Consider the following 18,540-nt stretch of genomic DNA (forward strand, 5'->3'; position numbering starts at 1 on the left):
TAAACGAACTATGAATGAAGTCTTATGGCTTGTATCTATAGACCCATAAGTATAACATACATTTAAAAGTAAGTGAACCTAAGATGCATGTAATGAAATGATGAAACCCTAGAAGGGTTAAGTACGAGAGTAAAATACACTAAATGGCCAAGTGCATTGGCATATGATGAAATGAACATTCACGTAAAAAGGGGTGAGTAACGATTAAGAGCAAATGAGCTAATGGTAATGAATGTGGTGACAACATGATATGAGGCTAATGTAAAAGAGGAGAGTAATCTCAAATGAGCATAAATAAATGTTACCAAAACGTACTCATAAATGAGAGTGTAAAGTTAATAAGGTGACCAGTCTCTATGAACACTCTAATGAAAGTATTGAGATTAACACACTTAATACTAATGATGAGATGAGAAATTATCTATTGAGCTATGATGTCCTTATACTAGAAGCCATCTTCCATGACGTATGATTTGAATGTAATGGAACTTTATACTGCGCACCGATAGACTAGCAATGATCGGTGATGCCTTCTTTCGAGAAGCGCAGAGGTTCATGTAACTCTCATGATACGAGACTGTCCAGTATGCCGGGTATGGGTCTCCTTATATCTCCTAGTCTTCCAACCTATACTACCAATATAGGGATCTTGAAGGGTTCAACTCCCATGCATGCTAGCATGTTTTGGGTCAATTTGGCCGGTGATTCCACCTCTATTCGGTGTAGGGTTCCATGACACTAGATTTCATGATGCTCACATGATCTATGTTGGTTAAAGTTAAAGTTCCCAATGAATGAATGAGGCCAACCTTAAGTAATGCACATAATGAAATGAATGATACCAAAGGTGTTAGAATAGGATAATGAATAGGTGAGTTAGACTCAATTAATGACATTAGGTCATTCTTTGTGATTGCACAATGAACCCGATGAAAGTATTAAATTACATCCTAGGTATAACTGGTGTTTACAGTGGCCCATGAATGTAATGAAATGAAGTACATATGAATGAAAGAAGCAGACTCAGTGTTTGCTAAAGCAGACTCCCTAGTAGAGTTCCCATATGTTGAGCCCTCATTTTTGGGAAGTCTTAATGTCAAGTCCTTGATTTTAAAGTATCATGGCATATGAATGAATGATATGGACAACGTTATGTGTTATATGAATTATGATATGTGCTATGTGTACGTTGTTGTGTGCTGTGTGCAAAATGTTAAGTATGTTGATGCATGTTACTCTCATGAAATAACAATACTAATCCAAATTTTGAAATTTCATAAACTTTTCTAATCCAAATTTTGAAAGTTCACTCACTTTGCTAATCTCAATTTGGCAAGTCCACTGACTTGACTTTCTATAACCATGTTGCTAGGAAAGAGCTATTCTTACTCATACATGTCCTTGAAGTGTGCTTTCATATAGCCTTACTTAGTTCAAGTGTGTACTAACCCTATACAAATCTAAACTTTTAGGTGAAAGAACAGGTTGACACTAGAGCTACAGAATCAACGCTGTAGTTATCCGGACGTCGAGCACGCATCCGGACTTAGTAGGCCCTCATGCTTTCGAGGATGATTGCCCATTTACATTCTAGCTTACTTGTAGGATTGAGCTAGTGGAGTATGTTCCACTAACATTTCTTTCCCATTTTTGTTCAGATATTATATTTGGTGCCATTTTGGTAAGTACATCTTTATCGTTATTATAAATTGCATCTTTCATTTGATGATTTTAATGTTAGATGGTTGATGGTGAACAATTATATATGTAATAAAATGTTTAGTAAGCATATTAGGAAACAAAAAGTTTCAAATTTTCTGCTAAAATTAACCTAGATAAATTAAGAATGACGTATGTAGGCTTGTCTGCAACCTTTGAGCGGTCAACAACGGCGGTCTCGTCTGGGGTCTAGATTCCGATCATGAAAGTCCTAATCCAATTTTTTCAAATCCACTGACTTGACTCTCCATAATTCATATCATTAGGAGAGAGCTCTTCTTAATCATGCATGTCCTTGGTGTGTGCTTGCATATACCCATACTTATGACAAGTGTGTACTAATCCCATACAACTCTATACTTTTACGTGCAGGAATAAGAAGACGCTAGATCCTACGCTACGATGCTGCAGCTATTCAAACGTGGAGAACTCATCCGGACATGGTAGGCCCTCATGCTTTCGAGGATGCTTGCCCATTATATTCTAGCTTAGATAAAGGTTTGACTTAGTAGAGTATGTTCCACGAGCTTTTCTTTCTCATTTTATTTTGGTAAGTATACACTTAATGCATCATTGAACTATTTCTTTCATTTGGTGATCATAATATTTGATGGTTGATTGGAACGTTTATGAGTTTAAGTAGATGTCTTATATGAATGTTATGTAACAAAAAATTCAAATTTTCTGCTAAAATTAACCTAGCTGAAGTAACGATGACGTCTGTAGGCTTGTTTGTGACCTCTAAGAGGTCAACGACACCGGTCACGTCTAGGGTCTAGACTCCAGTCGTGACAAAGCTATCTTAAGACTCACTTTAGTAAGACAAAGAGAGACCACCTATACAACCTCTCAGGCACACCTAAATTATCCTTAAGACCACATATAATAAGATCAACATGCATTGACATGACATCATACACATGAACACTAGATTTCTTTACGAAAGGTGATTCTAAGTCTCACTTGAGTTAGTTTTGAAGTACAGCCCATGCAATCCCTTACCCAAACAATTACGAGATCCTATAGACTACATATGATAGAATCATTCTCACTTAATATAACATCATATAGATGATAAGGCATTCTTCTTCCAAAGGCTACAAAAGACTTACTTATGTCAATCAAGAAGATAATGTCTATGATTGACCCTTAATACTACCAAAGTTTAGATCATGTCACATATTCAACCATCTTCTCTAACTAGAGTCTTCCTTAAGACTTGTCTAGGTAAGATAAGAAGTTACAATTCCTATGCCCCCACACCTTAACTAGACAACGGTTAACTAATCTAGATGAGTACTTATTCATTTAACACTTTTTTTTTACATAAGTCATTATATTCATTAGTTAATTTAAGACTTATTCACCACATAAAGAAATTCAAGTAATGGTCTTGGACAAGACCTAGGGACTCTAACTAACATCTTCTAAGCCTATTGTGCAATATCTAGATAGCATCTCATACCACCACCTAAACTTAATAGAACTTCTCTAATGGTAGTAGACATCCCATATGATGAGAATAGGTAATAACCGACATACACTATGGTAGCAAAAACATGGAATCCGGAGTTCTAACCTACTTTGACGAGGCTTATCTACTTGCTAATGGTAGAACTTAGACACATCCCATATAGGAACATGGTAAAGGAATATGAAGGGAATGCTTTGTACTCTAGTCGTATCCTTTAACTAGAACTATTTCCCTTACCATACTCACTCGGTGCTAGCCTTTTTTGTCTTAGAGTAATTTACACTTAAGGTTCATATAAAGGGGTTCCATATAAAGTTTATAACCCAATCACATTTACCCTACCAAAGAGGTCCACAAGGGCTACCTTACAATGGCCACAAGAAGCTCTTCATGACATTCCTAAGGATTGATATGATGTCGTTCCAGCCAATCAACCTTAAGTCCATCATTCATTAATGAAGGATACCATTACGGCTTTGGTTTTCAACATTTATAACCTAACCACTAGGTTCAATGTTTCACATAAAGGACCCTCTTAACATCTTTTAAGGTGTCATGTCATTATTACATACAAGACTAAGAGTCTTTAGCATCCTATGAAAAGACATGTCCTATTGACATTCATACATGCATCAAGTAAGGAACACAAGTCAACCAAGACTAGACACCACATACTTCACTGTAACACATATTACATGTCATTCTAGATGCACATAGAAATAACCATTATTCTCTTTAAGTCATCCTATACACTCTCATACCATCATCAATATGACCATCTTAGACTCACATAGTCAAGTAGGAATAACCAAGCATCAACTTACAACCATATTCATAGTCTAACATGATCACCTAAATAACATCAATATAAGAACACATATTCTTTCACATTACTTATAATGTAGGTAGATATTAGCATACTTCACATACTACACAATTCATCATAATACTTCAAGTAGTTGCCGACAAGGACATGATCATCATAATACTTAAAGTAACGATGACAAGGCCAAATAAATTTTAAGTAATGCTTATAAAAGAAACACAATAAGTGGACCATACCAATCACAACATAATAAAGTCTAATTAACATAAAATAAAGGGAATTAGGGTATCATACAATACTTTTTACGACCCAAGAGTACCCCTAGAATTTAGGGCATTCTCGAGCCGCAACATGACGTACTTGATCTCTCGGAGGCCTTGTACAAGCCCTTTCGTCTCGTTCATCACGTATAAACATATGAAAAGTAGTGCAGAATTAAAACTTTTCGCAAATATTCTACAAGTCTTTAAAATCTCTTCCATATAAAACTCCTAGGGAATACTAAGTCTAATTTCATCAAATCTTATAGACAAGAGTACTTTGGGATATGACCCACACACAATAAAAATATAGGACTACTAAGTCTATTATAATACTTTGATAAAGGGAACAAAAGATATTTATGCCCTCGAGTCAAATAAGGACATACTTCAACTTGGTTGAGTGATCCTCTAATCCAAGCATAGCTCTCCCAAAAGCACCTTCACCTATGAATCTCTTTAGAGATGCATAAAAACATGGAATTAGTACAACCACATGTACTAAGTATAACATAATTCATACAGATCATGAAAATGGACATTTATTGGAAATATGCATCTTTTGATTTGAATATCCTTATATAATCATAAGAAAAACATTTATCAACTTAGGAACACATAAGATAATATTTAAGAAATTTAGTACATTTTTAAGAATTCTTTACAGTGCACTAGGTGACATTACAATGACTTTTTCTTAAGGTTACAGTGAAGTTTCTCAACTTCACAAAGAACTCTTCCTAGCATGACATCCTCTCACTACAAGATATCCTAAGACTCACTTAAGCAAAACAAAGAGAGACCGCCAATAAGACCTCTCTAGGAACACCTAAATGATCCTTAAGACAACCTATAATGAGATCAACACACACTTACAAGACCTCATACACATGAATATGAGATTTCTCTACCAAAGGTGATTCTAAGTGTCACTTGATTGAGTTGTAAAGAGACCGCCCTTACAATCCCTTACACGCACACTTAAGAGATCCTATAGACTACCTATGATAGAATCATTCTCACTTAAAATAACAATATATAGATGATATGACATTCTCCTTCTAAAGGCTATAAAAAGACTTATTTAAGTAAATCAAGAAAATAACGTCCATGATTGATCTCATCAAGACTACCTAAGTAATCCTTAAGACTACCTAAGTTTAGATCATGTCTTCATATTCAACCATCTTCCCTAACTAGAGTCATCCTTAAGACTTTTCTAGGTAAGATAAAAAGTGATCATTCCTATTGCCCCTTCACACCTTAACTAGACAACCCTTAACTACTCTAGATGAGTACTTATTAGTTGAACATACTTTCTTACTTAAGTCATTATATTCATTAGTTCATTTAGGAATCATTCATCACATAAAGGCATTCATGTAATGGTCTTGGACAAGACCTAGGGACTCTAACTAACACATTCATAGCCTATTGTGTAATGTCTAGATAGCGTCCCATACCACCACCTAAACTTCATATAACTTTTCCAATGCTAGTATCTATACCACATGATGAAAATAGGTAATAACCGACATCGACCACGTTAGCAAAAACATGGAATCTGGAGCTCTAAGCTACACCGATGAGGGTGTTCTACTTGCCAATGGTAGAACTTAGATACATCCCATGCAGGAGCATGGTTAAGAAATATGAAGGGAATGATTTGTACTCTAGTCTCACCCTCTAACTAGATCTACTTTTCTTACCATACTCAATCGGTGCTAGCCTTTGTTCTCATAGAGTACTTTCATATAAAGGGGTTCCATATAAAGTTCATAATCCTATCACATTTACCCTACCGAAGAGGTCCACTAGGGCTACCTTACAATGGTGACAACAAGCTCATCATGAATTTTCTAAGGATTGATATGATGCCGGTCTAGCAAATCAACCTTGTCATGACCAGAGTCTAGACCCCAGACGAGACCGGCGTCATTGACCTCTTAAAGCTCGAAGACAAGAAAACATACGTCATCGTTACTTCATCTAGGTTAATTTTAGCGAAAAATTTTACACTTTTTGTTACTTAAGATTCATATAAAAAATTCTACTTTAACTTACACACGTTCACAATCAATCATCTAACATTATGATCATCAAATTAAAGAAATAGTTCATAATTGCATTAAACGTATTTTTCCCACAACTAAACCAATACAAAGTCTGAAATGAAAGGGGAAATGAAACAGTAGTGGAACATTCCCCACTAGCTACAACCTGCATCTAATCTAGAATATAACAGTAGACATCTTCGAAAGCATGACGTCCTACCAAATTCGGATGAAAGCTCCACGTAAGAATAGCTGCAATGTCATACTTTAAGCTCTAACATCCACCTGTGCCTGCACCTAAAAATATAGAGTTGAATGGGATTCGTACACACTTGTACTAAGTATGGGTACATGCAAACACACACCAAGGACATGCATGAGTAATAATAGCTCTTTCCTAACAACATGATTTATGGAAAGTCAAGTCTGTAGACTTGCCAAATTTGGATTAGGAAAGTTAGTGGACCTGCCAAATTTGGATTAGAAAAGTCATGCCATGAGAGTAACATGCATCATAATACATATCAGATTGCACACAACACATTACGTCTTACACATAGGACATAACATATTGCACATAGCTCATAACTTCTTTCATATCATTCGTTAATACGCCATGAGACATTGGAATCATGGACTTGACATCAAGAATTCCCAAATATGAGGGCTAAACATATGGGACCTCAAATAGGGAGCATTATTTAGCAATTACAGAGTCTACTTCATTCATTCATACGTACTTCACTTCATTACATTCATAAGCTAGTGTTAACACTAGTTATACCTAGGATGTAGTTTAAGATTTTCATAGGGTTCACTGTGCAATGATCAGGAATGACCTAGTGTCATTACTTATGTCTAGCTCACCTTTTGATTTTCCTATCCTTACACCTTTGGTATCATTCATTTCATTATGTGCATAATTTGAGGCTAGCCTCATTTATTTATTGGGAACTTTAACTTTAATCGACATAGATCATTTGAGCATTATGAAATCCAGTGTCTCTCCCACACTTAAAAGAGGTGGAATCACCAACCAAAGTTACCCAAAACATGTTAGCATACATGAGAATTGAACCCCATTAGATCCCTATATTTACAATATAGGTGCGAAGACTAGGAGTATAAGGAGACCCATACCCATCATGCCAGACAATCTAATCGCATGAGAGCTACGTGAACCTCTATCCTTCCTAAATTAGGCATCACTGCTCATAGCTAGTCTATCGCTGCTCAGTATAAAGTTCCATTATATTCAACTCATACGTCATGGAAGTTGACTTCTAGTACGAGGACATCATAGCTCGTTATATGATTTCTCATCTCATCATTAGTATTAAGTGTATATTAATTTCAGTACTTTAATTAAAGTGTTCACAGAGACTGGTCTCTTAATTAGCTTTACACTCTCATAGTCGAGTCCATTTTGGTTACATTTACTTAGACTCATTTGAGATTGCTCTCATCTTTCACATTAGCCTCTTATCATGTTGTCACCATATTCATTGACATTAACACATTTGCTTTTCATAATTACTCACCCCTTTTACGTGAATGTTCATTTCATCATATGCCAATGCACTTGGCCATTTAGTGTGTTCACACTAATGCTTAACCTTCGTAGGGTTTCATTATTTCATTCATACATATTAGGTTCACTTACTTTTGAACGTATGATAGACTTATGGGTCTATACATACAAGCTAAGGCTTCATTCATAGTTTGTTTATGTGATTCATATCTTTCTAAGATTATGTGGTACAAGACTTATTCATCTTGTATGTATGCCAACTCAATTTTGATATATGTGGGCAGCATGACTTTGAACATTTATCACGTATGACTTATTTATCAATACGGAGTTTGGGAAAGGGAACCCGTTTTCGAATACTTTGGTTAACACTTGTCTTTTAAATTGTTTACTTAACCTCACTTCGGATTGGGGAACCGAGATCAAGTCCCAATGCTAACATTTACTTTCCCTTATTTTTTTTGTTTTTCCTTTTTGTTCATTTGGGACCGAGAGGTTGTGGGATCGATCCCCCACAACCTCATTTATTTTATCTTCTTTTTCCTTGACTTTTCCGAGTTGACCGTGAGGGTGTGGGATCGAATCACAACAACTTCACTTTATTTTTCTCTTTAATTTTCTCAATCAGCCTAGAGGTCGTGGGTTCGATTCCCACACACCTCAACCTTTATTTTCTTTTACGTACTTATGTCTTATTGAGAGGTTATGGTTTCGAATTCCACACATCTTATTATTTTTTTTTTTATAGTTTTATTTTTCCAGTCAAAGTATCAGTTCTAATCCCCCTTACCACATTCTTTTTAACTTGTATTATTCAATGACTTTTAACAAGGTGAGGTCACAGGTTCAATCCTCAGTGACCTCACTTATTTAATTCATTATTCATAGCATTTTAAAGCACTTTAACTTGACCGAAACTCATGAATATGTAACAGGAATTTTTTTGTTTTTCAGCATCTTTTCCATCAACGATACACTTTAGTTCTTAGGGTAACTCATGGTTCTTTTAGAACGTCTTAGGTGAATTTTCATGTGAACATCACGGTTTACATAATTTTGTGCACAAAAAAAATACAAACATAACATATCATTTTTGAACCTTAAACCGATGGTAATAGTCACAACTAACATTGCACACGCATAAACAATTTTTGGAAAATGTATGTTGTCATTCATACGATTCCAAACACACATTCATGAACATATTCATCACGAAAACGCATTACATGCCTAATATCTACCATCAAACATACCCAACCTCCGAATCAATGGGAGCTAGTGACAAGGACATGCAACGGGAAAACAATCCTAGTTTTCGGATTACAGTTGACTGAATTTTAGGGGTCTCTGCGGAAAGGGACCAAAAGTAAGAAAACCCATACCTTTTATGAAATTCAAACCTTGAATTTGCTGCGCAAATAACTCCTTCAAACTCACATCCAACACCGAAAGCCTCAACACCAAACTTGACGGAGATCTCCCCTATTTTCCTAACGCCTTCACTTAGCTTATTTTCTTATATTTTCGTGTGAGTTCTTCAAGTGTGAAGAATTTTAATAAATTTTCTGTTCTTGTAAAGTTTTGGCAGAGAGAGAAACGTGAAAAATAAAAGTGGAGAGACGTGAGGGAGATGATCGTGAGAGATGAGAGTTTTCCTAGGATTCGGAGTTTAGTTAAGGACTTAGTCAAATAAGATTTTGTTAAATGGTAAAAATCTGATTTAATTTAATCACACGTGAAAGGACAATTATGCCCTTACAAAAAATCAGATTTTAAATCACCAGTTAATCCATTTAATCGATTCTCCCACCAAGGCTCGAACCCTGGTGGAACCTTATTGCGTAAAAGGGTTGTTGTGGGTCAACTCGACCCGAACCGACCAGTTAATTAAATTAATTAATTAATAAATTAATTAATTCCTTATGGTAATTAAGATATTACACTTGTCCTAGAAAATACCATTTTACTCCTAGACCCTTAAAACTTAAGGTTGCCCCTTTCAAGTCTGGTTTGGACACACTCGGGTGTAAACTCGTATTCGAGGTCCTAATTTTGTCCAACCTTATCCCACCTAACTCAACCAACACACCATATTTGTTGTCTAGGGGAGCGCATAGACTCGGGGACCCAATTCCACATGTATTGATCCGTGGGACCCACACCTAGCCAGGAAGCCTCACCCTCACGGGTTGAGTGCATCTAGTGGGGTGTGGTCCATGCGGATACCCCTAGGGTAGTAGGGTGGCTTGTTTCAGGGGCCTTAGTACGTTACTTAGCATATTTGATTTCAGGTTATTACATTATCCCCTCCTTAGAAACATTCGTCCCCGAATGATACTACTAACTATCTAGTGTAATGCCAGTCAGAACATTACATAAATACTAATCACAAACAAGCATAACAACAATTAAAAAGAGATAAGGAAACATGGATATAAGAGTAGGAAGTCTAACCTCAAGGGCTGAAAAGATGAGGGTAGCGGGATCTCATATCGGCCTCGGCCTCACACGAAGCACCCTCAATAGATGATTCCTCCACAATACCTTTATTGTGGCAATCTCCTTGTTCCTTAGCCGCTTAATCTGTCAGTCTAAAATCTCAACAGTTACCTCCTAATTGGACAAGTCTTCGTCGACCCCCAAACCTTCAACAGGTAAACTCGATTCTGGATCACCTAGTCACTTCTTTAACATAGAGACCTAAAAGACTGGATGAACAGAAAGTAGCTCCACAGGCAATACTAACTCATAGGCCACCTCACCCACACACTTTAGGATCTCATATGGCCCAACATACCTTAGACTCAACTTCCCCTTGCTGCCAAACCTAATCACCCCCTTCATAGGTGATATCTTCAAATAGACCTGGACACAAACATCAAACTCTAAGGGCCATTTTCTATTGTCTCCATAAGACTTCTGCAGACTCTAAGCAGTAGCCAATCTCTCCCTAATCTCCCCGACCTTCTCTAAAGCCTCACGAATGATCTCTGGACGCAATATGCATGACTCTACAACCTCGAACCACCAAACTGGAGACCTACATATCCTACCATATAGTGCCTGAAATGATGCCATCCCAATGCTGGAGTGATAGCTATTATTATACGAGAACTCTATCAAAGGAAGATGATCGTCCAAACTACCCATGAAGACAATCACACACTCCCTCAACATGTCCTCCAATGTCTGAATGGTGCGCTCTGCCTGCCCATCAGTTAGAGGATTAAAGGCAGTACTAAGCTTCACCTACGTGCCTAAGCTCTTCTGGAAGGATTTCTAAAAATGTGAAGTGAACTAAGCTACTCTATTTGAAATGATAGACAAAGGAATCCCATGCAATCTCATAATCTCATGAACGTAGAGTCTCACATAATCCTCAACTCTGTAAGTAGACTTCACAGGGATATAGTGGGCAGACTTAGTCATCATATCTATGATAACACATATGGAGTCATGTTGTCTCCTAGTCTTTGGAAGACTAACCACGAAGTCCATTTTAATGGCCTTCAATTTCCAAGTCGAAACCTCAATAATCTGTGTAAGACCACCAGGCTTAAGATGTTCTATCTTAACCTGCTTACAATTAGGACACTTGGCCACATATTACGCAACGTCCTTCTTCATGCCATCCCACCAATTGATCAACTTAAGATCATGATACATCTTGGTGGAACCTGGATGTATGGAATATCCAGAACCATGGGCCTATGCAACGATCCTAGTCCGCAAATCATCTAAATCTGGTACACACAGCCTTAATGGTAACTAAGTATGCCGTCACCCCCAAGGCAAAGGACTCATTCATCTTTATCAGCACTGAGTTAATTAACTCCATCAATACAGCATCAAGATGCTGATCCTTCTTCACTTCAACTACCAAGGACGATTCAGAACTAGGATGAACTGAAACACCCCGACTAGTAGAGTCAACTAAACGTACACCTAGTCTGTCCAGTCTGTGTACATTATTCACCATCCTCAACCTGGGCAGTACTTCCCATTCTCATCCTGCTAAAAGCAACAGCTACAATATTACCCTCACTTAGATGGTAGTGGACATTTATGTCATAGTCCTTCAACAACTCCAACCATCTCAGCTGACGTAGATTTAACTCTCTCTGTGTGAACACACAGTGGAGCCTCTTGTGGTCTGTGAACACATACACATGCACCCCACAAAAGTAGTGCCTGCACAGCTTCAGTGCAAACACCACAACTGCCAACTCCACATCATGAGTAGGATAATTCTTCTCATGAACCTTGAGTTGTCTGGACGCAGAAGCTATTACCTTTCCACCCTACATAAGAACACAACCCAAATTATCCCTAGATGCATCACAATAAACAATGAAATTCTCACCACACTTAGGCAAAGTAAGGACCTGGGCTAAAGTGAGTCTGTCCTTGAGTTCCTGGTAACTCTTCCCACAAGTCTCCGTCCATTAAAACTTGGCCTTCTTCTTAGTCAAAGCTGTCAGTGGGGAAACAATGGAGGAAAAACCCTCCATGAACCTGCGGTAGTAACCAGCCAATTCCAAGAAGCTACGACTATTTATGGGAGTAAGTGGTTTGGCAAACTTTAACAACCTCAATCTTCCCGGGGTCCACCTCTACACCTTGATCGGACACAACATGACCCAGGAAGGTCACTGATCTTAGCAGAATGCACACTTGCTGAATTTGGCATACAACTGATGTTTTCTAAGTAACTGCAAGGTTAGTCTCAAATATTGTTTATGCTCTTCCTTGGTGTTAGAGTAGATGAGAATGTCATCGATGAGTACTATGAGAAAAGAGTCAAGGTATTCACGGAATACCCTGTTCATGAGATCCATAAATGTAGTAGGTGCATTCGTGAGACCAAATGACATAACTATGAACTCATAATGAGCATAATGGGTATGAAAGGCTATCTTTGGGATATCTCCATCCCTAACCCTAAGTTGATGGTACACTGAATGAAGGTCAATCTTTGAGAAGAAACTAGACCCTTGGAGTTAGTCGAACAAATCATCTATTCTGGGAAGTGGATACTTATTCTTGATAGTGACTTTGTTGAGCTACCGATAATCGATACACATAATAAGGGTTCCATCTTTCATTCTTACAAACAACATTGGAGCGCCCCAAGGGGATATGCTCGGCTGAATGAAACTCTTATCGGTGAGATCTTTTAACTGCAACTTCAACTCTTTGAGTTCAAATGGAGCCATTCTGTAAAGAGGAACTGAAATTGGTTTCGGGCTTTATATCGATACAAAAGTCATATCTCTCAAGGGGGAGGAACTCCAAGAAAATCATCAGGAAATATATCTTGAACTCATTCACTACAGGATTGAGTCTATGGAAGGAATGTCATGATCTAAATCATTAACACTCACAAGATGACATAATAACCCCTTGGAAATAATTTTATTGTCCTTAAGACTCAAAATCAAGGGATTAGGACAACTCGAGTTGTACCCCTTCCAGACTAGCTCTTCTTCATTAAGGAAATGAAATCTTACAACCCTACTACGACAATCCATACAAGCATAACAACTATGAAGCCAGTCCATGCCCAGAATAATATCAAAATCATGCATGAGTAACTCAACCTATTCTGCACAGATAATCTTTCCACATACCACTATTAGGCAATCTTTATATACTCTATCAGTTCTTACATTTTCTCCTAATGGTTTACTAACCACTATAGGATCATGTAGAACATCAGGCAATATATTAGAAGTGAGAGCAGGCAAAGGAGCTACAAAGGAAAGCATTGACCCTAGATCAAGTAAATCATAAACAAAAGTTCAGAATACTTGCAGCATACACCTGTGACCATATTAGCGGACTTCCTTCTCGTCCCTGCCCTTAAGGGCGTAGAACGTTTTCCTCTTAGGAGGCTTGGATGTTGTTGCATCCAGTGGATTAGGTCTAGGCTGAGCATTACCTCCATATGACCTCTTTTCTGTGGGCAGTCCTTAACCATGTGCATGCTCTTACAACAACCGAAGCAGGCATTAGTGCCTTGTCTGCACTCTCCACTGTGAGAACGACCACACTTAGTACAGTCCTTTCTGGGACGCTGCATCTCACCTCCATTGCCCTTTATGGGATCGAGTCTACCTCCTCTAGGTGTTTTACTTCTCTGAAAGTTAGAGTTCCCTAAACTCTATTGCCACTTAAATCTGGGCTGCTCACGGACTCCAAAGTTGTTCCTGTTGCCCCCATTGCGAGGACTTGCATGATCATGAGGATTAGGCCTCCTAGCATCACGGACACCTATCTTCTTCCGGCTGTCCTCTACCTGCTTTACATGCACCATAAACATGGAGAGGTCCATGTTATCGTGGAGCATCGCATATCAACACTCTTCCTCTAGATTTTCGGTGATTCTTGTAAGGAACCTACTCATCTCATCCCTGCTGTTAGATACAAGTGAAGTAGCATACCTTAATAGTCTAAGAAACTTTAGGGAATACTCTCTAATTGTCATTGATCCCTGCTTTCGGTTGATAAACTCCTCAACCTTGGCCTCCCTCATCTTCCTGGGAAGAATCTCTCAACGAAGTTTCTCTTAAACAGCTCCCAATTGACCGGAACTACGCCTAAAGCTCAGCTATCCTGCCACATCTTGCACCAAGTCTGTGCAACATCATTTAGCTGATAGGAAGCTAGCTCTACTTTCTCGGTATATGTGGCCCACATATCCACCAAAATCTTATGCAACGTATCACCCAAAATCCTGGGGATCCTCCGAAGTCTTAGACCCTATAAAAATAGGACCATTCATCCTCGTGAAGTCCCTCAACCTGTCAGCCATGCTACGAACCAGTGGGTTTTCCCTCTGAATGTTATGTCGGTTAACGTGGTCACTCATGGCCTGTGCCTGCATAGTGATGGTTTGTGCCATCTGGGCCAGATATGCCCGCACCTCCATATCAGTCAACCCAGCAGGGTTTACCGGCAAAGACATTCCTTCAACTAGAGACTAGGTCGAGCCTAATTGTCCCCAGCAGCTGCTCCTCCTCTTCCTGTACAATGGTTCTCCTAGTATTCATTGTGTGAAAAAAACAAAGATTGATGTTAGAAACACTCATAACATCAAGAAATCAAACATTAGAAAAAGCCACGATAAAATCAGAAGAAAGGAATGTCCCTACGCATCATGTAGTCTCTAATTCAGAATAGTGGTTCAATTCACTACCATGACTTAGAAACTACTCTATGTGGTTTACATGAAGTTATTATCCTCGTAATTTAACCTAGTTCTTTGATACAAACTTTGTCATGACAGGAGTCTAGACCCCTGACGAGACCAGCGCCATTGACCTCTCAAAGGTCGCAAACAAGACTACATACGTAATCATTACTTTATCTAAGTTATTATTTGCAAAAAAATTGAACATTTTATAACTTAACATTCATATAAGACATTCATTCTACTCAATGTCATAAACATTCACAATCAACCATCTAACATTAAGTTCAACTACTCAAAGAAATAGTTCATAATTGCATTAAACACATATTTGCCAAAACGACACCAATACAAAGTCTAAAATGAAAGTGGAAATGAAACACTAGTAGAACATGTTTCACTAGATACAAACTACATCTAAGCTAGAAAATAACAGTAGACATCCGCGAAAGCATGAGGTCCTACCAAATCTTGATGAAAGCTCCACGTTTGGATAGCTGCAACGTCGTACTATAAGCTCTAACATCCACCTATGCCTGCACCTAAAAATATAGATTTATATGGGATTAATACACACTTGTAATAAGTATGGGTATATGCAAGCACACACCAAGGACATGCATGAGTAAGAATAAGTCTTTCCTAACAACATAATTTATGGAAAGTCAAGTCAGTAGACTTGCCAAATTTTGATTAGGAAAGTTCGTGGACTTGCCAAATTTGGATTAGGAAAGACATGCCACGAGAGTAACATACATCATCATACGTATTATATTGGACACAACACATAACATTCTACACATAGCACATAACATACTGCATATAGCGCATAACATCTTTCATATCATTCGTTCATATGCCAGGACACTTTGGAATCATGAACTTGACATCAAGACTTCCCAACAATTAAGGCAGAACATATAGGACCTCAACAAGGAAGCCTTCTTCAGCAAACACAGAGTCTTGCTTCATTCACTCATACTTACTTCACTTCATACATTCATAAGCTAGTGTAAACTCCAACTATACCTAGGATGTAGTTTAAGATTTTCATTGGGTTCACTGTGCACTGATCAAGAATGACCTAGTGTCATTACATAAGTATAGTTCACCTTTTGATTATCCTATCCTAACACCTTTGGTATCATTCATTTCATTATGTGCATCATTTGAGGCTAGCCTCATTTATTCATGGGGAACTTTAACTTGAACTGACATAGATCATTTGAGCATCATGAAATCCTGTGTCTCCCCCATACAAAAAAGAGGTGGAATCACCGGCTAAAGTGACCTAAAACTTGCTAGCATACATGGGAATTGAACCGTGCCTGGTCCCTATATTGGTAGTATAGGTTCTAAGACTAGGATATATAAGGAGACCCATACTCGGCATACTGGACAGTCTCCTCTCATGAGAGTTACGTGACCCTCCACCCTTCACGATAGAAGGCATCACCGCTCATATCTAGTCTATCAGTCCTCAGTATAAAGTTCCATTACATTCAACTCATACGTCATAAAAGCTGGCTTCTAGTATGAGGACATCATAGCTTAATAGATGATTTCTCATCTCATCATTAGTAGTAGGTGTATATTAGACTCAATACTATCATAAGAGTGTTCATAGAGAATGGTCTCTTCATTACCTTTACACTTTCATAGGTGGGTACATTTTGTAACATTTATTAAGGCTCACTTGAGATTGCTCTCATCTTTCACATTAGCCTCTTATCATGTTGCCACCACATTCATTAACACTAGCACATTTTCTTTTCATAATTACTTACCCCTTTTACATGAATGTTCAATTCATCATATGCCAATGCACTTGGCCATTTAGTGTGTTTCTTACTCTTACTTAACCCTCCTAAAGTTTCATCATTTCATTGCATACATTTTAATTTCACTTATTTTTAAACGTATGCTAGACTTATGGGTCTATACATACAACCTATGAGGCTTCATTCATAGTTCGTTTAAGTGATTCATATCTTCCAAAGATTATGTGGTACAAGACTTATGCATTCTATATATGCCAAGATATCGATTTAGATCTATGTGGGCAACATTAATTTGAACATTTATTCACGTATGACTTATGTATCAATAAAGAGTTTGGGCAAGGGAAATCGATTTTGAATTCCTTCATTAAAACTTGTCTTTTAAATTATTTTTGAGTTAACTTCACTTCGTCTTGGGGACCCGAGATCGAGGACCAACGCCAACATTTGCTTTCCCTTATTTTTTAATTTCATTTTCCTTTTCGTTCATTTGGAATCAAGTGGTTGTGGGATCGATCCCCCACATCCTAATTTCTTTTATCTTCTTTTTCCTTCACTTTTTTGAGTTGACTGTGAGGTTATGGGATCGAATCCCCACAACCTCACTTTATTTTTTCTTTAATTTCTTTAATCAGCCTAGAGGTCTTGGGTTCGATTCCCACACGCCTCAACCTTTATTTTCTTTTAATTACTTAGGTCTGACTGCAGGTCGTGGGTTCGAATCCCACTCCTCTCATTTTTTTATTTTCATAGTTCCATTTTCCTTTCAAGGTCACCGTTCGAATCCCCTTTTCCACATTATGTTTAACTTACATTATTCTATGATTTTTAACAAGGTTTGGTAACGACTTCAATCCTTAGTGACCTCACTTATTTAATTTATTAATCATTGAATTTTATTTCAGACATTGTATTGGTGCCATTTTTGCAAGTATACACTTAATGCAAAATTGAACTATTTCTTTCATTTGATGATCTTAATTTTAGATGGTTGACTTTGAACGTTAACGATTTTAATTAAAATGTCTTATATGAATGTTAAGTAACAAAAAGTTCAAATTTTTCGCAAAAATTAACCTAGATGAAGTAGCGATGACGTATATACGTATGCTTGTCTGCAACATTGGAGAGGTCAACGATGTCGGTCTCATCTGGGGTCTAGACAAAGTTGTTATCAGGGACTTAGGTTAAATTCCGATGGTAATAAGATCACATCAACCCCATTGAGTAGTTTCTAAGTCATGGTAGTGAAGTGCACCACTATCCTGGATTAGAGACTGCATGATTCATAGGAAAAATTCGCTTCTTCTGATCTTATCGTGCCTTCTATAATGTATGATTTCTTGGTGTTAAGAGCGTAACATAAACTTTTGAGATTCAAAAAGATTAATACGAGGAGAAACACACGCGGAGAGATTGGAGGGGCAGCTACTGGGGTAAATCAAGTTTCTCCCCAGGATCCATCTGCTGGAATAGAGATGCATGTTAAGCCAACTGTGTTGATAGATGGAGAAGTGAGGACAGCCTTGGTAGAGATCGCCCAAGACATCACTTTACAAGCTCAGGCTATGATAGCCTAGGCAGAGTAACAAGGTGTTCCTAGGGAGAACCCACCTGCCAAAACCATGGCTAACAGGTTAAGGGACTTCACGAGGATGAGTCCTCTAGTTTACACTGGATCTAAGATTGTTGAGGATATCGAG

At 37.9% G+C, this 18,540-nt stretch overlaps 1 protein-coding gene across 1 annotated transcript; it reads right to left on the reverse strand.

Moving 5' to 3' along the window:
- Positions 1-10,792: 10,792 nt before the first annotated feature.
- Positions 10,793-14,831, reverse strand: LOC138342062 (uncharacterized). The gene is made up of 7 exons (XM_069294247.1): positions 14,688-14,831; positions 14,057-14,162; positions 13,558-13,637; positions 11,841-12,165; positions 11,619-11,770; positions 11,351-11,440; positions 10,793-11,071 (listed from the first exon to the last, which is right to left on the reverse strand). The coding sequence occupies exons 1-7, from the start codon at positions 14,829-14,831 to the stop codon at positions 10,793-10,795; spliced, it is 1,176 nt and encodes a 391-aa protein (XP_069150348.1).
- Positions 14,832-18,540: the final 3,709 nt, after the last annotated feature.

This window comes from Solanum lycopersicum, chromosome 1 (genome assembly GCF_036512215.1).
Source record: "Solanum lycopersicum chromosome 1, SLM_r2.1".
NCBI lineage: Eukaryota > Viridiplantae > Streptophyta > Magnoliopsida > Solanales > Solanaceae > Solanum > Solanum lycopersicum.

Coding starts and splice junctions, on each gene's coding strand:
- LOC138342062 (XM_069294247.1), bottom strand. CDS start 14,831: ATGTCTTTGCCGGTAAACCCTGCTGGGTTGACTGATATGGAGGTGCGG. Junction 11,771..11,840: donor TACTGCCCAGGTTGAGGATG/GTGAATAATGTA, acceptor GGGGTGTTTCAG/TTCATCCTAGTTCTGAATCG. Junction 11,441..11,618: donor ACTTAGTTACCATTAAGGCT/GTGTGTACCAGA, acceptor AATTGTAAGCAG/GTTAAGATAGAACATCTTAA.